Genomic DNA, 23,831 nt, shown 5'->3' on the forward strand with positions numbered 1-23,831 from the left:
CGAAAAACTGACCGGCTGGTTATCAACGTTTATGACAAAGAGAGTTCGTCCTTGTCCCTTAACCAAACTAGGATTTAAATTTCAAGTTCTGTCTAGGATATAACATTTAAAATCGAGCCTGAAGCCGCCGCAATTGATGCTAGGGCTAGGGAACATGACAATCGCGTGGTTTTCTCTTCAATTTGTCTTATGGGTAATAAATGTCGGGTACTCTGATAAATGCCTGTACAAAATAGCAACGGACACCCCCTGAAAAATCTAATTGACCGCTTACGAAAGGGAACATTGCAGAACAGCTTTTATGAATATATGAAAATTACCTAAAAACGTTCTTGTTTAAATTGCAAGAAAAATAAAAAAATCGAATGGAGCCACGGATAAACTTAAAACAAGTATAGAAAAGAGGCTGCATGCAAAAATTGGGACTTTTATCACAAAATCTAATCGAACGCTTACGAAAGGACATTGCGGAACAGCTTTTATAAATATATGGAAATAAGCTAAAAACGTTCTGGTTTAAATCTCAAGAAAAAATAAAATAATTCGGATGGAGCCACGGATAAACTTCAATAAGGTATAGAAAGGAGGCGGCATGCAAAAATTGGTGCTTTTATCACGCATGTCACGATTATTACGCTAACCGACTTGACTAATAGGCACTGTTATTAAGTTTAGACAATACGAGGTACACCAAGATTCGGTTTGTTTGATTTTTATTGTCATTTTTCAACTTAGAGGAGGAACAAACAACTGATAAATGTCAGCTTTTTAACCTCTTTCGTCGATATGTGCGGAGAATCTAAAACGAACACTACAATTATTCGAGTGATTTAACTGTAATTGATTTAAATGATCATTTCTAATTCTTTGCACTGTACTGTTACTAGAATTAAGATTCAAACTTGGATTTTCTATAATTACATTCAAGATTATTCTTATTATCAGCATTTCATGTACAGTATATACATGGATTACATCTTCAAGACGGTACAAAAGATAATACAAAAAGCAATGCTTCGTCTATTTTTACATAAAAAAACTACTTATATAACAGTTAGGGCAATTTAAACGGAAATTTGTGATAACCAAAATATGCTAAACATTTGACTTAGAATAACCATCAACCGTCGAATGGCGTAAAATATATTTTTTGACAGCCAAAACTAGATTTTGAGCCGTCATCGCCAAAGTAAACACGCCCTCCCTCCCCACCCACGCTTTTTACCCTCTTGTTCATTTAGGTTAATTTACACGTGTCACAGTCAAAACACCTCAAGCGTTCCTGTCAAAGGTGGATTAATGATTCCATTATTGCAAATTTGATTTAATTCTTTGCTTCAATATTCCATTCTTGAATTGAATATTTCAATGTTCAAACGGGGACTCAATTTAAAACTCGAATGTTGATTGGATTGTTGTCTGGCTTCACGCGACAGGCACGTGGGAATTCGGCCTGAATTTGCATAAACTAATCAACTGTCAAATGTCACACATGGTGTTTTCGCATCATTTTGTTCTTCACGTTTTTTTATTTCAACCCTAGGATAATACCCAAAAAGAGGCGAGACATTCTGGTGCACTGAAAAGGCACAAAAAGCCAGTATACTACTGGCACAAGAAAAAGTGGGAAAACATGTACTGGAAAACATCGCTTTGTGTCATCAGATTTAGATTCAATAGACACTTCAAGCAAGTGCTAAATATCGACATTATAAAGGACAAGAAATTTAATGAAGGTAACCGAGTTTTTGAAGTTTAAATCAAATTTAAAAGCGAACGTTGTTGTGTATTTGTGTACTTTGCCTACTGTCAAAACCCTATTGAATTCATTTTGTGCATTTGGAGCTCTGGAAATATTTTGAATGAATAATAAAACAATTTTTGAATTCGGCTTTCGTATGATATGAAGAATTATGCAGATCTCGGAGGGTGTTATCCGATATCATTCTCCTCGATCTGCATAATTGTTCATATCATACTCAGCCTCATCCAATAATTGCTAATTATTTTCACGTTCTGTCCATGGCTCAGTCCATTTTCATTTGTCTTGGGGAGGGGGGGGGGGGAGTCTACTGCGTCGTTCGTCGTCTGGAGAACTGGGCATACCGAAAGTAAAGAAAGCGTCAGTCCCAGTTCCCGCTATCACAGGCAACAAAATGGCCTCAAGCGACTTGCAGATACGAGAAGGAGAGCAGCCGCCCGATAAGCTAGAATCCGTTTACATTGCTCGAGATCGGCGCCTGAAACAAATCAAAGGCAAATACAAGACCAGGCGGTATTTATCTGTCATGAAAACTTCCCATTTCACTATCACATGAAAAAGCATACTTTAAGAAAAAGTAGCATAATTTTCAGAAACGAGAATATATTTTACACATAATTTGGAAAAAATCGGGCTCTGCTAGTAGCATAATATGCTAATAGCACAGTTGATAAGGGCCTAATCTAGACAATACAGCGATGAAATTGCCTACCCAATGCATGCCGCGCGAAAACAATACAAACTGTCTCCTTGCCGGTTGAATTGAAAACATACATGCCTGTCACACGGAATTGAAAAATAAGGAAAAAATTACAAACGAATTTAGTTCTCCTTTTTGGAAGCACGCGATGCATCGTTGGGAGTAAAGTTGACCTCTTACTTCACTAAGATGTATCCCATGGCTTTTATGTGTTTCTCTCCATTATCTCCTCCGTGCTTAGCCCCGTTTCCACACGTGTTGGAGTCATCAGGATGTCCTGCTGCACCAAACCCGATTCTAGAATCACAGGAACTACAGTCATTTTCATTATTTGTAATGATACCGATTCTGGCTTTACAGGTACTCGTAGAGCAATATGAATTGAACCCTTCCCTATTGCAGTAGGCCTGCAAAGAGGCCTGTGAACCAATCAGCGCCTTCCATGTGTTACGACCCAGTGAGGTGGCGCGGTATTGCCCGTCAGCGAAAAGCGAGTACAGAGAGTTAGCTTCTGTGTTGATGACAGTGAACTGGATCTGTTGGCCGATTTTCATGCCAAGGCAAATCTTGGAGAAGGGTGTGTTCCAGTAGGTAGGTAACTTGGTCTCTTGTAAGTCAAACCCAGTCTCCCCTCCAGGCAGGTTGTATGCATTTTGGTCACTCCAGTAACCAGAACTAAAATGAAAGGTGTTCTTGAAAAGAAAGGAAGCGTATTATTGATAGATAACTCCTGTATTACCCATAACATACACGGTAAACTAAACCTCTGAAATTTACTTCCCCTAGGCTTATGATTAGAATCACTTTCTACCTGGCTAGCCTAACATTCTTAAATAAATGTGAAGAAGATCATCGCAGTTATTTACGCAGCTTATGCAGCTGGTAAAGAAAGCCAATCACTTTAAACCCGAATGTCAGCCTTTGGCTTAGATTGGCTTTCAGAAGCGATACTGTGAATGTGAACTGCCTGCCTTTAAACTGTAAGGTGAAATAATTGGATTTGATCATTCCAGGTATTAGTTAAATTTAATTCTTATCAATAATTATCGTGCGAGTACCTTGTTGCCATCAGTCTTCATGACCGGTGTCCATACTCCATCTCCACATCCAAAATCTCCCATGTGACACAGAACAGAAGTTGGTGTCGGGCCAAAGTGCAGTGTTACCAGCTGGGTCACGTTGTACCTGTTGAATATTAAATTTATATTCTGAAAACCTTCCTCGAACCTTCCGATCGTATCTTACTGTAGAAGCGTAATAATAAATAATAATAATAATAATAATAATCGAATGTTTATCCAGGATAGCCCTTCAGTACATGCGTACTGTTATCAACGGGGTCCTGCTAATTAAAAATTAAAAATTTAAAATTACTAAAATTACTAAATATATAATATATAATGAAAATTGTATAAAAAGCGGACAGCACTAAGTTAAAAACGTTAAAAAACTACAATAAAATATTACAAGTAAAAATCGTCCAACGCTTTCCTAAATAAAAGTCTAGAATTAATGTTTCTTAAATTCAAAGGTAAAGAATTAAAAATCGAGGCACCTATAAAATAAAAACTACGGCGCGCAAAATCAAGTTTGACTTTGGGCAGTTTTGCTGTTTTCCCGTTGTTTCTAGTGTTGGCGTTATGATGTAATCGTTCAAAGTAATTTTTAAACGGAGAACACACAGTTCCATTAAAACAATCAAAAACAAAGGAGCATGCTCTCTTTTGTAAAAAGTTGTTAATTGATAAAATTCGAAGATCACAACTTCGCAGACTGCACTTTGGGACGGAAATGATTTCCAAGCTTCGGTTCTCAATAGAGCGAATCAAGCGTTTACGGGATTCTGACCATCCAAGACTATTGTAGCCACAATACGTAAATATTGGCATAATCATCGTTTGGTAGATTCGTTGGGCACTGAAAGCATCAACGTTGGAACGGATACGCCGAAGGAGGTTGACTCTTCCTGCTGCCTTCTTGTAAATTTTGTGAAAATGCGTTTCAAAGTTAAGAGTTGGGTCGAGATGTACGCCAAGGTACTTATAACTTGCCGAGGTATTGATGAAAGAACCATTAACTGAGAGCTTGATTTGATTTCCATGAAATAGATTTAGGCGTTTACCGGTACCAAAAAGCATCACCTCGGTTTTTCCCTTCTTGAGATTAAAGATAAGTTCATTATCTCGAAACCAGGTGGAGAGATTGTCCAAGTCTTGGGAAAGGTTACTTTTATCGTATCGAATACACTTGAAGATGTAAAAATCACTGTATCATCGGCATAGGTTATAATTTTACAGTGACGAAGGGGACTATGCACATCATTAAAGTAGATGAGAAAAAGAAGAGGTCCAAGAATACTTCCTTGTGGAACTCCGATGTAAACTTCATTTGGTTCAGAAAGCACACCATTGTATTGAACGATCTGCTTGCGAAGGAATAAATAATCAGTAAACCATTGAAGTTCCATATCATATACGCCATAACGGGACAGTTTACTTAGTAGAATAGAATGACTAATAGTATCAAACGCCTTGGATAAGTCTATGAAGACCGCTCCTGTTGCATTCCCTCTGTCGGCCTCTCTTCTGATGAGTTCGGTAAAGTAAGTAACAGCTAGTTCCGTTGAACGGTTTGGACGGAAACCAAACTGGCATTCAAAGAGTAGACTGTGACGCTCCAGATGGGACATCAGCTGCTTGTAGACTATTTTCTCCAAGATCTTTGACAGTGTGACATTTCTTGGGTGACAATCAAACTAAAAATGTTTAGATGCTAAAGCTTCCAAGGAGAGAAGCGCCGTTTACAGTTTGCAATAATCCCACCACTTGTTCCCAAGGTCTCGTGTACAAAGTGGTAGCAATGCCAACTTGTTGTGTCTTCCAAGATTTCTATTTTTGTTAGAATTTAAAGAAAAATGCGGTGAAGGGGTGGCAACAACACAGATTTGGAACTGAAGACTTTTACATCTGGTGAATATTGGACGAATCAATGAAAATATAAATAAACTCTCTTTGATAAGAGTAAATGTCGAGGGATTGTTGGTTGGACAGAACCAAACCATTAGATTTACTAGCTTTGGTCAAATCACTTATATGACTTACTTTTTTGCGCCATAGAGTTCCTTGCAAGACTTTGCAGCTATAAACACAAAGTGCATAAACAATTTAAACAAAAGTTAAACTATTAATGAGGTAATGTGAAAGAGAAGAGAAGCGGTGAATTCGTCACTTGTCACCATTTTAGCTACAAAATTCACTCATTATTACTATACCTGTCTCGCAGTAATCTCCAATGAAACCTTCCACACAGCGGCATTTGAACGTGTCATGTTTGTAGTTAGCCAGACATGTACCTCCGTTTTGACATGGCGTGGAAGAACAAGGCGACTGAAAACATAAATAGCTGATCAGTACTGTACAGGCTAGCTTTCTATAGTCTTGCCATTTTTCTCTTTGTCCTTTTTTTACTGGTAATTTTTCACGAAAAACACACGAAAGCAGAAACATGCGGATTGTTTCGATCGTGTTCCTTACTTCAAAGGTTGCTAGTTTAGCTCTCATGTTAACAATATTCGTGATCTTAGACGGGCTTTTGCGCTAGTTTCAAGAACAAGAAATAGTCTTCCGCAAACCTCTCGGCTCATGCGTACGCATGAAATAAGATTGAAAGTTTGCCCAACAACTGAAAATACTGAGCCTTCTAGACTTTACCTTAATGGAAAGGTGATGCGAACTTTCGTTTCCTTTCTACTCCATGGAGTCTATGTATTTATCAGAAGACAGTACCTCACACCAAAGTTTTCCATCGGCTCCTTTGGAAGCGGCCAGGTTAACAGAAACGCACGAAGGAATTTGCAGGCATTCAAAGGTGCAATCAAAAATGTCGTGCACTGTAAATGTCCCAGCCTTATGGACGTTCAGATAATGGAACTCATGTTTTGAGAAAGCATGAGTAACTTCTGTAACAGCTAGAAAAATAGAACGTAACAGAACATAAAAAGTGATATATTGCACAGCGGTAGGAAACAAGCATTCTCAAACCCATTAATATATTTTTTTTTAACAGATAGATTTTTTTACGATTTTATTTCTCCGGTTACTCCGTAGTTTTTGTTTCGATTGAGCAGATCATCGGCTATCCAAACGCGGCCCGAACTGTTTCTTCTTGTCTAAATTTTCAGTGACATCTGTTCACCTTCATCAGAGTAAGTGAAAGTTTGCTGGTGCTCGCGCTACCAATCCGTGCGTCAGTGCGACATTTTAATTTTGAATTAACTGCACATAACACTCCTGCACAGGGCCAACTTGCTACCGTCACACCCTGAACTGAGAACCAATGAACAAGAGCGAGTCCTGCATGATCTTCGAGCAAATGGGTACCCTGACGTCCTGTTTAAGAAATGCATCAGGGACAGAACAAAGGAGAGGCCAACGCAAGAAAGACCATTAGGACTTGCAGTCCTGCCGTACGTAAGGTGTGCATCGTATCGAGCGGGCCATGTACTCAAGAGATTCCGCGTTCGGACCGCATACAGGCCTGTAAGAACATCCATCAGGCCACGTGTTTAGAAAGCCGAAGGATAGACCAGCGGTTAACCGAATAGCAGGAATTGTTTACAAAGTGAAATGCCAAGACTGCTCTTTTACGTAAATCGGGGAAAGCAAGCGCTCGTGGTCCTCGCGCGGAGCCGAACACGATCCAGGCCGCGCGAGCAACAGCGAATCAGCAATTAAACAGCATGCCGAGTCAACGAAACATAACATCCATCCGAAGTACGCCCAAATCCTCGAGCGTGGTGTAAGCAATTACAGCAAGAGGCTTTTCTTGGAGTCGTGGCACTCCACTTTGGACAGCGACGCAATCAACGAGCGCAAAGCTTTTCCTCGCGCTTATGTGCCGTTAATTCAAAATTAAAATGTCGCACTAACGCACGGATTGGTAGCGCGAGCACCAGCAAACTTTCACTTACTCTGATGAAGGTAAACAGATGTCACAAAATTTAGACATAAAAAAACAGATCGGCTTATAAAACCTTCTTTAAATGTCTTCTACCGATCTCAGTACTGGCTCAAGTATTTTCAGTAAAACGAAATTTGTACAAAAGCAATACAATCTTTCCCCACAATAGATATATCTATATATCGAAAAAAAAATTCTTCAGATAAATAAAGAAAGCTTCTCAATATGGCAAAAATAATAAAAAATAATACATTTTTTTTTCAACGGGCAAAAAAATATAATATATAACAAATATAATAGTATAGTCATAATGTCTTGCATGTTTTTTCTGTAGCATAATATTCATGTTTTCAGTGAGAATAGTACTTTGATTAAAAATAAAACTCCAGAAAGGTAATCTCTTTTGGTTTATTTTTCAAACTTGTAGAAACATGTACAAAGTGAAAAATACGTCGTTGTTTTGAAAATGGAATGTATTATCCAAGACATCACAGCTTGTCTCTATATGCACAACGGCGAAGAAAATTAAAATAGCTAAAACAGTTTTGTAAACAGCGGTGACCCTTTTTAATTAAAATAATATCAAGTTATCTCGGTTCCACACCAATTTCTTTTCTCCCAAATATCAGATGTTTCTCATACAGTCTATAAATAAACAAAGTAATGCATACTTGTAGCATTCTTAGTGTCTGCAAGTGATTTTTGTTCCTTTTATGTATTGTTTTTTAGGCGTGTTCTAAAATTAGTCTTGTTGTGAATCTAGATGTTATGTAAATCTTCTAGAATATTTTTGTTGTCTCGAAAGGAAATTTAATAAAATTCGACTAATAACAATTTCTTTACGCAGAAAAGAAGTGCATAATAACACTTGTGCTGGAGTATGATTAGAAGGGGAGACTGACTTTAGAATCTTGGACCATGGCTTTCTTTGATTTAACTCAATTTAGAATTTACTCTTTAACTAATTTTTCATTTATCACAGAAGCTGTTTGCTGTAATGTTTTGTACAAAGTTAAAAATCTTCGACATTCGGTTGCGAAGTGAAATTACCGTTGGCTTAATTGTCAAGGTTCTTTTTTTTCACTCAAGAAAATGAAATAATTTGGTATCTAGGTAGAAAACGGTTGTTGTTTTCGATCAGTGGTAGCGAATAAAATCGCTTTTATGAAGTAACTTGAAATGGATGTTTTTTAAACCCCATTTACACGCGCAAAAAAATCGGCACGGCACGGCAAATTTTTGGCACCGTGACCAAACCATTTCGGCACGGCACTACCCATTTACACGACCAAAACAAGAAGGTTTTCTCCCGCTAGGCACGGTACCAATGTTTATATCGGCACCCCTACTTTTCATCGGTTTTCTTCCCGAGAAATGGCAGAAAAATGTTTTGCTGTGATTGTTCATCGTGCTTTCAGTGCAAAACGCGAATTTTATCGGAAAGGAACGAGTTGTCGACCATTCAACATATCGAAGAGTGTTCAGGGGCAAAACAAATCGACATCTGAAAGGAGTTGACGAAATCAGAAGAAGAAGATTGAAAAATAAATGGCTCTTTGCAGTGATGGTGGAAGTAGCTTTCACACGGCGATTTTTTTAGAGCGGGAGCTTTCTCTTATCATCTGCCTCGGTGGCATTCTCATCCCCCAGAACTTCTCTTTTTTGTACTCTTTTCGCCGACCACGTGACTAAAAGAAACGAAGTCTCTTGGGGCGAGAATGACGCAGTGGCCGCCATTTTCGTGGAAACAACGCATGCGTCACACTTGTTTTCGGCACGGTGCCTCGATTTACCCGTGCCGAGACTACCTCCTTGAGGTAGTCTCGGCACCCCCAAAAAATTGGGCACTGGTGCCACATTTTTTTGGGGACCGGTACGTTTACACGTCGATAATTGGGAGTGCCGTGCCCAAAAATTGTCAGCACGGTGCCAAAAATTTGCCGTGCCGTACCGATTTTTTTGCGCGTGTAAATGGGGTTTTAAGCTATGTATATTAAATTTCAGAGACCTTTATTACTGCAAACCCATTTTATAACTAGCTGAATAACATTCACACATGACTTATGATAACGTAGCCACCGTACAATTAATTTTCTTCTATTAAATCGGTCACATTCCCAAAATGATGTGTACTTCAGGGAAACAGCTTTGATAATTTGTAACTTAACGAATCAATAACATTAGAGGGTTAAACACAAGCATCCTAAGTCGTTTTTCGAAGCAGTTTGCAATACATTTATAAAGATAGATTACATTAGTTTTCGGTCCAGCACTTTAAGCAGCTATAGTGCGATGAAGCTTTGAAATAAATTGACTATTACGCTAAAAACAGCTACTATTATATATATATAAAAAAGCGAAACGTCACCTTTCGTGCAGGTTACTCCGGGTGTTACAGAAGACAACACTTGGAAAAGCACCCAGCATATGAAAGCCGGAAAGAACTGTATTTCACGTCGCGCCTCGAAAAACATGTTAATACCAGCAAGAAATCATGCTCTTCGATGACAAAGTTTAACGTCAGTTTTTTTGGCTCCAAAGTGTTCGTGATGCTTTTCCCTGTCCACTCTAGGCAGTTGAAATTCATCTCATTCTTGGCTCGTTGAGATCAATAGGTTGTAGTCAGGCGGGCGGGCGGTTTTTAAAAGAACGATCTCTCTGTTGTTGCGAACCAAATTAAGCGTAAATTATTTATAAGCACTAAGGGACCGGTCATTATTTATCGCCTGGGGGGAGAGGAGGATTTTGGGATAAACACGGTGAAATTTAGGTGATCCCCCCTTTAAGCGTTATTCCATGAAGTGATCCCCCCTCATTACTATTGATAACTTTCGTGATCCCCCCCCCCCCCCCCGCCGATGTCTTTGCACCCATATTCAGTTACCAGTTATGGAGCCCTGGCAAAAATATCTTCTGCCAAACCAACACTCCACGGAATTGAAGTTTTTTAACAGCATTGCCAACAGATTTACGAGTCTGTGTTTCGTCGCAAGTAATCTGGGTTCATAGCAAATGCGATGGGCGCTAAACTTGATAAGATAGAGGAGCTGTCAAACCAAGAGAATAATTTTCTAAAGAGTGAGAAATTTAATAAGTTAATTTTAGGCATAATAAAGAGTTGCATTTGAAGGCGATGAGTTCGCCTATTTAGAAAAAACACAAAGACGAAATCACTGCGCTGCACACAGAACCTCAGTCCGCTCCTACAGGTTTACAAAAGCGCGGATCGACCCCCAGGAGTGGCGACAAAAGCTTCATGTTAAACAAACATGCAATTTCACAATGTTTCAGTTATCAGGAGTTATGGTTCACAATTTAGAATTCACCTGTCATGTTCAAATATGAATATAAGCTAAGCACGTTTTAAAGGATAAATATAGACGTATTAATACGAAATGTTCTCGATATAAATTGAAATGTGCGCATTACAACAAATTGAGACCGCAAATGCAATCATCTCCCAGTAGAAAAGGCGCATTTACTTTTTTGTATGGTCTTAAACTTGCATTATCCAAACAGATTTGAGTGGTCCTGCATCTGAATCCTTCCAAAATCTTCAGTGATCCCCCCTTTTGGGCTCTCAGTTACGACTGATTCCCGCTTCTGTTCATCTATAATTCAAGTTATTCCCCCCGTAAATCCTCCGCTCCCCCAGGCAATAAATAATGACCGGTCCCTAAATAGTGGCCTTGCTTTCTCGTGCAGGCTTATAATAAAAAAAACTTGATACCAAGAATCATTCGAAAAAGGATCTAGAATAAGTTTGAACACACCAGGAGCCCTTTGAATCATATGGACGTTTAAACGTTTTTAAAAAATAGAAGCTATTACACACTGAATTTCAACAAATACCTTTCAAGTTGAGAGTTGTACATGAATAAAAATATTTTTGCTATATAATAAACAAAAAAATAAGCGTTGTGCAACTGGAGCTTTGTTTTTTTTTGGAAGCCGGAACGGTCACGTGACCAAAGGAAACGAAGGACAATTTTAACTTTCAAAGCTGCACATGCGTGCTTTACATCAGCATCTTCTCAAAAAAGTTGTGATACCTTATCCACGACAATGCCATACTTTTGGACTGCCTGGAAAAACGGTTTTAACCCGCTCCTGAAAATTTTACCCAGGGAGGCAGTTGGTGTTTGCTATATGCTGCGGATCGAAAAATTGCAGCAAATTTATGTTTTCACGGTTCACCGAAGTTTTGTTGGTTGCCACAGTAACATCAGAATTGGAATCATCTGTTAGCGGGATTTTTAGGGGAATCGTTCTAGACTGGTTACACCCTTGGGTTGCTGATAATCATTTAATTGCTGATTTGATTTTTTTCAGTATACTTTTTCTCATTCCAGTAGCATGTTTATGAAGTTTCGATAAACTTTCTTTTTTTTTAATCGATAACCTTCCTTCTTCAAATTGAGCAGATGAGTTGGGGTTCGCAAACCCGCTAATCGGTGCTATTCTGCTAAGGTTCGAAAAATGGCAGCAAATTTATGTTTTCACGGTTCACTGAAGTATTGTTGGTTGCTACAGGAACATCATCATTGAAATCATCTGTCGGCGGGATTTTGCTGAGAGGAATCGTTCTAGACTGGTTACAGGCTTGGGTTGTTGATTATCATTTAATTGCTAATTTAATTTTATTCAGTATACTTTTTCTCATTCCAGTAGCATTTTCATGTAGTTTCGATAAACCATCTTTTTTTTAATCGATAACGTTCTTTTTCAAGGTTAAGCACTGCGGAGGGGGATGAATTGGGTTGGCAAATCCACTGATCGGTGCTATTCTTGGCCAAACCCGTCAATCCGCCACAATTTTCGTTGAAGTCGGAACACGCATAGCCTGCGTTGCAGACGACCAAAACCCCGGTATAGTCCGGTCAGGAAAAAGAACCCTGTTTAGAGTAACCGTGATCCCTTCCGAACTCAGAGCCAGGCACTTTGTGAGGGGAGTGGATAAATTCGCGGATCGACGGATTTAGCCTTAAAAAGCGCACTGATTTTCTATTTTTGCGATACATTGAGCGCATTCGCGCATTTTGAAAATACAGCGGATCGCGGATTATCTGTGAATTCTGGTTTAGATTACGGATTCTTCCTGTCTGGAATTTCAGATCGTGGATACTAAACGAACTTTGGATCACTTTGGCCTGGCTTATTTTCTTGTCGGGACTAATAACAGCCTTGCTAAGTCTGGTAATAAAATTAAACATAAATATAAACATTAACTTAAATCAAAGTTGTCACATTTCAGGGACAGTAAAAAAAAATTAAAATGAAAGTAACAGAATGAACCCAACAATGTGAACCCGAAACAAAAACGTGTAACTGGCGCCAAGCGAGGTAAAACAGTTAATCGGTGCTAAGCACGGAACAACATATAATGATAATGATAATAATGATAATGAATTTATATAGCGCATTTTTCATATATATATGTTCAAATGCGCTGTACACATACTGTAATTTACTACACAAGGCCAGACCACAACACCGGGAGCTTCGTGCCCTACTCTTTGCGAATAGTGTGTGGGTTCTTTAACGTCCCCTGTTATAAGACTGAAGATACAGGAGATATAACTGTTATATGTTCCCCAGGCGGAGATATAACTGTTATATGTTCCCCAGGCGCGGATCGGCTGGTCGGTTAAGGCGGGAAAACAGGGAGCGTGGGGGCTTGTGATTAGGGACTTCAATTCATAAGTTAAAGTATTTTAATACTTTAACTTTTTACTTTTAAGCTATCAAAACGGTGAACCTGTTGAAATTCGAAGGGAACATTTTTACGACATGCTATGTAATATTTACGAATTATTGCAGGTAAAACTCCTTACACTTGATGTTCTTCTCTTTTTTATTAAATCTTAATTAATGACTAGAGAAGAAAAGTGTGTCAATTGGCTGGTATTTTCGCCCGTAGTCTGTGTCTAGAAACATCGTGCATGCAATGTACTACGAAAAAGAAAATCATAAGAATCGATTTTCGTTTCTCCTTAGCCTTCCAAATGTTTTTGCATTTTGCTAGGTGTTATGCAGTGTTTCATAAGGGTGCATATCTTCTACAAATAATGGCCTTCTTCTCTGGTCTGTTTTCCATCAATATCATAGAAAAGACGCTACGTACATTAGCACCAAACCTAACTCTCCCTATTTTCTAGTGTCACGTAATAGGCAAAAGCTCTAAGCAGTGAAAGTGCCTATCCATTGCACGTCACGTGACAACAGTGTGAATTCTATCTACATGGGCTCGAGGGGACACCCCGGGACGGAATAGTGCTGGAGCGGAGATGGTCTCGGGGCACAGAGGTGGGAGAGATGGCCGCTACGGGAGCGCCCATGCAATGCCGCAAGGTGGTGGAGAGGAGGGAGAGACAAGGGACGACGAGGGGGGAGGGGAAAACAGGGGATGGGATTGGGGGTCCGCTTACGGGAGAAAAAAAAGAAAATGAAATCGTAACTCGAAGTGCCGCGGCCGCACGGGAAGTCCGAGAAGATACAGAGTTGATGGGAGTAAAACGGGGTCAACACGGGGCCGAGTAGGGTGTCCGCGAGAGTGTCCGTTAAGAGAGCTTCGACTGTATTTTCCTGTTGATTAAAATGCATACATGCACAAAATGGAATACTAAGGAAAAATTGTAAACAAATTCAGTTCTCCTGTTTTTGGAAGCACAAAGTATAGGTGACGTCTCACTTCACCAAGATATATCCCATGGCTTTGATGAGTCTCTCGCCATTATCTGAACTTATGTACTTTGCTGCGTTTCCGCACGTGTTGGAGTCATCAGGATGCCCTCCTGTGCCAAACCCGAGCCTGGAATCACACGAACCACAGCCGTCATTTTCATTATTTGTAACGATACCGATTCTGGCTTTACAAGTATTCGAGCAATATGAATTGAACCCTTCCCTATTGCAGTTGTACTGCAAGGAGCCGAGCTGTGAACCAATCAGCGACTTCCACGTGTTACGACCCAATGAGGTGGCGCGATAGTTCCCATCAGCGATCAGTGAGTACAAAGAGATAGCTTCTGTGTTGATGGCAGTGAATTGGATCTCTTGGCCAATCTTCATACCAAGACAAATCTTGGAGAAGGGTGTGTTCCAGTAGGTCGGTAACTTGGTCTCTTGTAAGTCAAACCCAGTCTCCCCTCCAGGCAGGTTGTATGCATTTTGGTCACTCCAATATGCAGAACTAAAATGAAAGGTGTTCTTGGGAAGGAAAAGAAGCGAATTATTATTGACAGATAACTTCTGTATAACCCACAACATACACGGGAAGTCAAAACTCTCAAATTTACTTCCCCTAGGCTTATGATTAGAATCACTTTTTATCTGGCTAGCCTAACATTCTTTAATAAATGTAACGAAGATCATCGCAGTTATTTACGCAGCTGGAAAAGAAAGCCTTAAGAAAATTCAGGCTTCTTGTTCATTCCGCAGCTCATATATCTAGAATTCTTAATCATTTTCATTAGACTTCATTATAGCCTTACCCTCCCCAGAGGGGCGCTAAAAGCTTTTCATTCCCCCAACCATTTTTTTTCCAATTGAACCCTTTTAAAAAATTTTTTTTTTTTTTGGGTTGTTTTTTTTTTTTTTTTTTTTTTTTCCACAAACTTTTTTTTGAATAAAAAAAAATTTTTATTTTAAATTTTTTTTTTTTTTTTTTCTTATTTAACCTATAAAAAAATTTTTTTTTTTTTTTATTTTGGGGGAAAAAAAAAAAAAAATTTTTGGGGGGGGGGGGGGTTTTTTTTTTAAAAAAAAAAAAAAAAAAAAAAAAAAAAAAAAAAATTAGAAGGGGGGGGGAGAACCCCCCAAAAAAAAAAAAAAAAAGGGGGGAGGGGGGGGGGGGAAAATTTCCAGAAAAAAAAAGGAAAAAAACCCCCCAAAAAAAACACCCCAAAAAAAAAAAGATGGGGGGAGGAAAAACAAGCTTCTTAAAGTCATTTACCTTTGCAAAATAAATATATCCTATTCTATTTTGCAATATTACTGTAACGATTTAAGGCAAAGATTGAATATCGACACATAAGCAAGTCTTTGTAATCAGTCAGTTCATTGCAAAAAGTGACAAAAAAACTTGAAATACTCTGTATTTTATAGACAAATTAGGCATTTAAATTTCCAAACGTCGTGCCACTGCCGTGTCGAACTCAAATTAATTCGGCCTGCTAGTGGCACGACAATAGCACGGCACCACAAGCTTTGTAGCTCTAACATTTTTTACCGTGGATAAAAGTCAAGTCATTTTTAGGAAAAAAAAAACCGTCTTAAGCCAGTTGCCTTGGCCACATCAAGTTGAAGAAAACAAGACACGAGCGTCGAATATTCTTCCAGTCAAACTTCGCGTACAGTGACCAAATTTGAATGGCTTTGTAATCCCATAAGCCCCGGGATGTTTTAGCCTATCACAGCTGACCTATCCACTATTTTGGTATATTCTAAACTCAGTTATTCTCAGTTGACCATCTGGCCTGTCTGCCTTTGAATTGTAGGATAAAATGATTGACATTGTTTATCATTCTATGCGAGTACCTTGTTGCCATCAGTCTTCATGACCGGTGTCCATACTCCATCCCCACATCCAAAATCTCCCATGTGACACAAAACAGAAGTTGGTGTTGGGCCAAAGTGCAATGTCACCAGCTGGGTCGCGTTGTACCTGTTGAATATTTTTTAAAATTTAGACTCTACAAACCCTCCGATCGTGCCTTACTCTAGTAGGGTGTGTCATTTATTTGATAACAATTTATAATTAATTAAAAATACTTTGATTTTAAAGCTTTTCACAGAGGGCCGCATACAGTTAGACCTCGAGCACAAAGTGGCAATATGTCATCTGGATGACTCTCTGAGGACTTTGCTTTTTCTTTAAAATCAAAATTTGTGGTAAAAAGGTGGCAATTACAGCTATTCAGAAGAGCTCAACATCTGATGAATATTGGACGATTCAGTGGCAATGTAAGTAAAACCGTTTTGGATATAAGTGAATCTCAAAAGACAAAAACATTAGATTCACTAGCTATGATCGAATAACTTATATGACTTACTTGTTTGCGTCATACAGCTCCTTGCAAGACATTGCAGCTATAAAGACAAAGAACGTGAAAAAGTTAACATGGCTAAAACTATTAATGAATTGATGAGAAAGACGAAGAAGAATCGCGAGGAAGACGTTTTTGTAATCGTTCTTTGCCATAACGTTCACTCATAAGTAATTACTGTACCTGTCTCGCAATATTCTCCAATGAAACCTTCCACACAGCGGCATTTGAACGTGTCATGTTTGTAGTTAGCCAGACATGTACCTCCGTTTTGACATGGCGTGGAAGAACAAGGGGTCTGAAAGCATAAAGAACTGATCAGTACTGTACAGGCGAGCTTTCTGTAGTCTTGCCATTTTTCTCTTTGCCTTTTTTTACTGGTAATTTTCCACGAAAAACACACATAAACAGAAACATGCGATTTTATTTCGATCTTGCTTATTACTTCAAAGGCATGCTAATTTAGCTCTTATGTTAACAATATTCATGATCTTAGAAGGGCTTTTGTGCTAGTTCTAAGAACAAGAAATACTCTTCAGCATATTTCCCGGCTAGTGCGTACGATGAAATAAGATCCCAAGTGTTTACCCAACAAAATACTGAGTCTTCTAGACCTTACCTTAATGGAAAGGTGATGCGAACTTTCGTTCCCTTTGTACTCCATGGAGTCTATGTATTTATCAGAAGACAGTACTTCACACCAAAGTTTACCATCAGCTCCTTTGGAGGCGGCCAGGTTCACAGAAACACACGAAGGAGTTTGCAGGCATTCGAAGGTGCAATCAAAGATGTCGTTCACTGTAAATGTCCCAGCCTTATGAACGTTTAGATAATGGAACTCATGTTTTGAAAAAGCATGAGTAACTTCTCTAACAGCTAGAGAGATAGAGAAGAGGGTGACAGAACAAATGAAATAATATATTGCACGGCGATGGGAAACAAGTAATGAATGGCACGATCTTCACCGTAAGCCCACCAATCTAAGCAATTGGCTGGGTAAAGAATCATAAAAAAATCAAGGCTTCAACGGAAGGGGTTGTGAGATTTATTTTGGTCTAATTGGACTTTTTGTCCGACCATCAAACTTCGCCTTTACAATCCGACAAATAAGATGACCTAGATCCGCCATCCGTATCGATATTTCAAAGTATCTACTAAACAAAAAGATTTCAATCGGCATTCATCTGAAAAGGTATCATCTCAACGTTATCAACATCTCAAAAATAATAAGCCTTTTTCTTTTACATTCTATTCGGACAAATAGAAAGATAAAATAAAATAAAAGGATAATAAAAAATACATGATTTTGTTTTGTTTTGATTTTTATTCAGTAGCGTATTTTTTGAGTGAAAATAAAACTCCAAGAATGAAGTCTCTGTGGGTTTATTTTTTTCAAACTTGTAGAAACAAACTAATCGAAATATGTCGTTGTTTTGCAAATGGAATGTATTATTCAAGACGTCTCTACATGTACAACGGCGAAGAAAATTAAAATAGCTATAACAGTTTTGTAAACAGGATCACCCTTTTTAATCAGAGTACATTAAATTATCTCGGTTTGACACCGATTGCTTTTTCCAAAATATCAGATGTTTCTTATACAGACTATAAATAAACACAGCGGTGTATACTTGTAGCATTCAAAGTGTCTGCAAGTGAGTTTTGTTCTTTTTATGTATTGTTTATTAAACGTATTCTAAAATAAGTCTTGTTATGAATCTAGAGGTTATGTTAATCTTCTAGAATATTCTTGGTACCGTGAACGGAAATTGAATAAGATTCACCTAATAAAAATTTCTTTAAGAAAAATAGAAGTGCATAACACCTCTTTCGCTGGAATATGTTTAGAATGGGAGGCAGACTTTAAATCTTGAACCATGGCTATCTTTGATTTAACTCAATCTAGAATTTGCAATTTGCCTAATATTGCATTTATTAAACTAACTAGTGTGCTGTGGCGTTTAAGTGAAAGTTAAAAGTTCGACATTCGGAAGTGAAATGAAATTTCTTTGGATCAACGTCAAGCTTCATTTTTCGTTTTTTAGTTGAGATAATGATATAATTTAATATCTCAGTGGAAAACGGTTGTTTTCTTTGTTAAGCGGGAGCGAGATAAACACTTTTTGCAATAACTTGAAATGAATGCTTTTAAAGCTCTGTATATTAAACTTCAGAGGCCTTTATTACTGCAAACCCATTTTATAACTAGCTGAATAACATTCAATTAATCTTCTTCTACAAAAGGGTTCACCTTCCCAAAAAGCGTGTTTTTTTCAGGGAAGCAGCCCGGTTAATTTGCAACTTGACGAATTAATAATATAAGAGCGTTAAACAGAAGGAGCCTAAGTTGTTTTACAAAGCGGTTTGCAATAAAGAGAAATCTAGATTGTTCTAGTTCGATTGAGCAATTTAGTCAATATAGTGCGATCAACCCTTGAAATTAATTAAACTATTGCGCTTTAAAACAGCTACTTTATGAAAAATATGAAATAAAATATGAAATAAAAGCGAAACGTTACCTTTCAAGCAGGCTACTTCGGGTGTTATAGAAGACAGCACTTGGAAAAGCACCCAGCATATTAAAGTTGGACAGATTATTTCACGTCGCGCCTTGGACAACATGTTAATTCCAGCAAGAAACTCTATAGCTACTCATCGATGGCAAAGTTAAAGGTCAGTTTGCTTTAGCTCTAATATGTTCGTGATGCTTATTGAAACCTTTTGCTTGTCGACTCAAGGCAGTTGATGTTCATGTAATTCTAAGCTCGTTGAGTTCAGTAGGATGTAGTCAGGCGGGCGGGCGGTTATGAAAAGAACGAGCCCTCTATGGTTGCCAGTTGGCAAGTGGAAACCAAATTAAGCGTTAATTATTTATAATCACAAAATAGTGGCCTTGCTTTACCGTGTGGGCGTTTGATATAAAACGTGATACAATTTAAATAATTTGAAAAAAAGGTCTAGAACAAGTTTGAATACAGCATGAGTCCTTTGAATTATATGGACGTTTAAACCTTAAAAAATAAAAATAAAAAATAACTTGAAGTTATTAAGCACTTAATTTCAACAAATCACTTTTAAAGCTGAATGTTGTAAATGAAGAAAAATAGATATTTTTTTAATTATTTTAAATAAAAATAAGCGTTATGCTACTGAAGCTTTGTTTTTATTGGAAGATGGAACGGTCACGTGACCAAAGGAAGCGGATAACACTTTTAACCTTCAAAGCTGCAGATGCGCGCTTTACATGAGTGTTTTCTCAAGTAGAATCATATTAATTTACAAACTTGTTTGGGCCATCGTATCAATCAAGTATAATCAAGAGCAAATCATCTACCTAACACCGTGAGTCTGTCGTTTAGATAACTTTTAGAACGCGGCGCAAAAAAAAATAGTGTTGACTTGCATAAAAAAGATCAAAACAATACCCGGGGTAAGTCTTGCATGCCACTATAAGCACATGTTTTATCTTCAATGATATATTAAAACGTATTCTATTTTCAGGATTTCCACAAACATAAAAAGCATAAAGTAGTCAAAGAAACGGAGCCTTTTTAATCTTGCACAAGAGTTTTATTTTCATTTTAGTTCTACAAATTCCAGAGCCCCCTCTATTACTAACATAAACTTGACTACTAAGACGACAAAAAATGGCATTTCAAGGAAAGACGTTTTCTCAAAGCCAAAGACGACTGGGGACGAGTCAGCTGCACAAAATTTGATCTAAGTGGTACAAGTGTCCTCCTGGTTTTTAGTCATCGCATATGCGTAACCGTAAAATTAAAGGATCGCTATTGGTTAGCTAAATAATCATTTTTCAACGAGCAGTATTTGAATCTTAATGGAAAATAACTAGGAATTTTGCGTTTGGAAAATGGCTCCTCGGAGAAAAAAAAAACAATAGAAGATTTGCTGCAAGGAAAAATTATTTGGAAGTAACAACGTATCGTCTTGCAAGGAATTTAATAATTCTAGCTTATTTACGAAAATTAAAAAATCAATGAGACTGTGGCTTTGTGTGCTTTAAGAGGTCCGATCTTTGTAACAATATGAACATGATCCACCTCCACCCCTCCCCGATGGGATGATAGTCCATCACAGGATTTCCCCCAGCATTAAATTCGCCGGTACCGATTTATACACCTTTGAGGACAGTAAATTAGTGTCTTGCTCAGGAAGAAAACGCAATGACCCGGCCAGGACTCGAACCCGGACTGCAGCGCACAAACCATTAGGCCATCACACCTCCCACGCCAAGTACATAAAACCAAACAAACACAAACAAATATCTAGCTTTGGAGTGGCACATTACTGCGCAAAGTAAAAGGGCCGTGGTCAAGACACTGATGGATCATGCCAATATTCTCTCTCTCGACGTCTGAGCGGAAACGAAGCGAAACATAACAAGTAGTAGCGACCTAATTGTCAACGGATACCCCAAAGTTTCGTCGAACGTTGCTTTTATTCATCCCAAGTAAACAAAGAGCCCGAAAATCAAGAAAATCCAAGGGGTTACGCTTCAATCCCTTTTGTAAAGGGTGTTTCCAAGAGATTTCGACGTGTACTCAGCAAGGAAAACATAAGGACTACATGACACTCGTTACAACACCAGGCAGCACTTTTAAAGTGCCTATGAAGTAAAAAAACTTTTTGCTCTTTTTGGTAGCTTATTATGTCTACTTTCTAGAAAGCTAAAAAAAGGATAATGTCAAAGAGAAAGAAATCGGACTTTTTGCCGCCTAAAGTGCTCTCGGTGAGACAAAACAGTGGGTCCAGAGACTGGAAACGAATTTAGCTCGGATGACGTACTTAGTGGTTCCACGGATCAGTTTACACTTAGATTTTGTTGATTCACAGTAAAGTTCACTACTTCAGCTGAGAGCTTGTCGATAGATTGCTTGTGTTTAATATTTCAGGTTACGGTACGCCTATCCCGGTGGTAATTCGTTGTTATATCACGATTTGGTGATTTCAATACAAGAAGCGATCAGTAGCTCGCTTTCATTTTGATGAAGTTCTTGTGTGGGAAAGTACAGTGGACTGACATATTTCTCCGAAGCGTGAGAGTATAAACTGAGTGACACAAATGAACTTGATAACACGGCAAGATAACACTTCTGCGAACCCAAGATTAGCACTTTTAGACTTTAAAACGAAACCAAAAATTACCTCTTCAAGAATAAACAGAACTGCAGTTGTTTCGCTTTACGGTAAGTTAACCCTATGATGTATTTTTAACCGTCTTTATACGATCAATCCTGATTACAGTGCGAGTTTATCGCCCAATAATTCGCGTAGGCAGCCGTAAAATTCGTCCAAAATTTTTCGAGATCTCATCGTATTGTTTAGAAGTGCATTCGCCATTATTAGGATAATGCCGGAAATTTACATAGATCCAGCAGACGTGAATGAAAATTACTTGAAAACAAACAAGCATTTCTAAAAAGAACTCATGATCACTCGAGTCGAATTTACATGTCATAATTTTGCTTCTTTCCTAGATGTTTTCGTTCGCGTCTGGCGATCGTTCGTTTCAAGTGTTTGGGAAAGGAAACGACTGCTACCTTACGAAAGATAAAACGATCTACTAAACATACAAATTAAATTTTGAGGAACGAAGTCTGGGGAAGTCTCATACATAAAAGAATATTAAACATGGTCTTAAACACGCATACTGTACCCATTGTAGACTCCTGGCGCGACTGTAAAATCTTTCTGTCGGCTTGTCAGAGCAGAATGAAATACATACCACTATATCCTTTACTGAGATAATTCCTTTAATAAATTTCCTCTTCATTTCATGACTTTACCGTTTCATTTGTGGCAAGCTTGTGCTGAGAACAGCGATCCTTGAAGACCCTTGAACTTCCGACGGAACAGAATTTGTTTCTTCTTGCGTTTTCAGATCAGAACGAATAGCTTTACGATACACATGGAAATCTCGCTCCCATTTACTCCGCAAAGCTTCACCGAAGGAAATTACTGCATTTGTTGCAGTTTTATATGCGCAATTGCCTTTGTTTGAGTCAGAAGCCGAAAAAAAGCTTTCGCCAGCCCTATTTGCTCTCTTTACGCCATAATCCTGGTGTCTTTTGAACCACCAAGTACGTCATTTCCGGTGAAACCCGAGCGTTTGGCCGCGCGCGAAAAGGACCCACTTCAAATTTCGAAATCCAAACTTTGAGGCTCAAAAAATACTAAAAAAAGCGCTTTTTGATCTCTTAAACACACATATTTGTGTTTACTAAGACACAAGCAAATTGAGCTAAATTATTTTTTACTTCATAGGCACTTTAAGAAGTCGAAAGACCACCCCGCTGTAAATCAGATCAGAGGAATCGTTTACAAAAAAAAGAATCGTAAGACATGTAATTTGACGTATGTCGGAGAAAGTAAAATATCTTGGAATTCACAAGGTGCGGGACACAAGCCGGGTACAGATCAAACAATGAGAGCGCAATAGGGCAACACGCCGAAACAACGGATCACGATCGCACAACAGATCACGTCAACCAGACTAGGTCGAAATTCTGAAAAGGAACCTGAACAATAGGCAAGAACGCCTTTTCCTGGAAGCTTTGCATTTCATCCATGACCACGATTCCGTCAACGAATATGTACAATTCCCACAAGTTTATTTAGCGGCAAATAAGAACTAAAAATGCATCCAGTGACACTGTTTCAAACAAACTCACGAACTGGAACTCGAACATTAAGTTTGTTATAAATTTTCATTACATAATTTAAACTTTTTTTAGATTTTCAGTTTAGATCAGTTTCAACATGGTTTTTTAAGTGACACGATAAACACTGATCGCCCAAAATAACAGTTACCTTAAGGTTACAATTTTTAGCGACTACTAATTTTAGCGATTTTTTCAGAGCAAGATTTAGCGACTATTTAATTTAGCGATTTTCCGAAAAATTTAAAAGTTAGTGATATCGTGTAAACCAGTTTTTAATGAACATATAGCTAAGATAGAAATGAATGTTCAGTAAAAGTACAAACTCACTTGAAATTGAACGAATATTTGCATTGCCAGAAAGAACAAAGTTACCGGCGTCTATTTTTAAAAGAATTTTGCAATTCGACTATGCTTAATTTTGTTTCCCTTTGGGGTGGAAGAGGGGTATTTAAATTTAACAAGTATTAAATTTGACCGAGACAAATTTTAGCGAGCACTAAATTTAGCGATTTTTGCCCAACTCGATAAGGTATTAGTTGGTTATTATATATCCATTTATTTAGTCAAAAATGTTTGTTACGTCCATTTAGTTCATATTGTTCTGTACAAGCGTTAAAAATTATACTCAATAAAACAGTAACAAATGCTGTGTTTTATGTAACCGAAGCTCCTCAAAGGTT

General features: G+C 38.2%; 1 protein-coding gene and 1 pseudogene across 2 annotated transcripts; both read right to left on the reverse strand.

Annotated features, from left to right (window-relative positions):
• Positions 1-2,008: 2,008 nt before the first annotated feature.
• LOC144636048 (uncharacterized) lies at positions 2,009-10,037 on the reverse strand (annotated as a pseudogene). Its single transcript, XR_013567459.1, has 6 exons — positions 9,790-10,037; positions 6,173-6,429; positions 5,734-5,848; positions 5,564-5,600; positions 3,521-3,647; positions 2,009-3,154 (listed from the first exon to the last, which is right to left on the reverse strand). The product of XR_013567459.1 is annotated as an uncharacterized LOC144636048 (transcript).
• A 3,938-nt stretch (positions 10,038-13,975) lies between these two features.
• Positions 13,976-19,449, reverse strand: LOC144636047 (uncharacterized). Its single transcript, XM_078495190.1, has 6 exons — positions 18,988-19,449; positions 17,088-17,344; positions 16,652-16,766; positions 16,475-16,511; positions 15,960-16,086; positions 13,976-14,630 (listed from the first exon to the last, which is right to left on the reverse strand). The coding sequence occupies exons 1-6, from the start codon at positions 19,088-19,090 to the stop codon at positions 14,109-14,111; spliced, it is 1,161 nt and encodes a 386-aa protein (XP_078351316.1). The 5' UTR covers positions 19,091-19,449; the 3' UTR covers positions 13,976-14,108.
• Between the last annotated feature and the right edge of the window lie 4,382 nt (positions 19,450-23,831).

Source organism: Oculina patagonica, chromosome 13 (genome assembly GCF_052425735.1).
Source record: "Oculina patagonica isolate OP01 chromosome 13, crgOcupat, whole genome shotgun sequence".
Taxonomy (NCBI): domain Eukaryota; kingdom Metazoa; phylum Cnidaria; class Anthozoa; order Scleractinia; family Oculinidae; genus Oculina; species Oculina patagonica.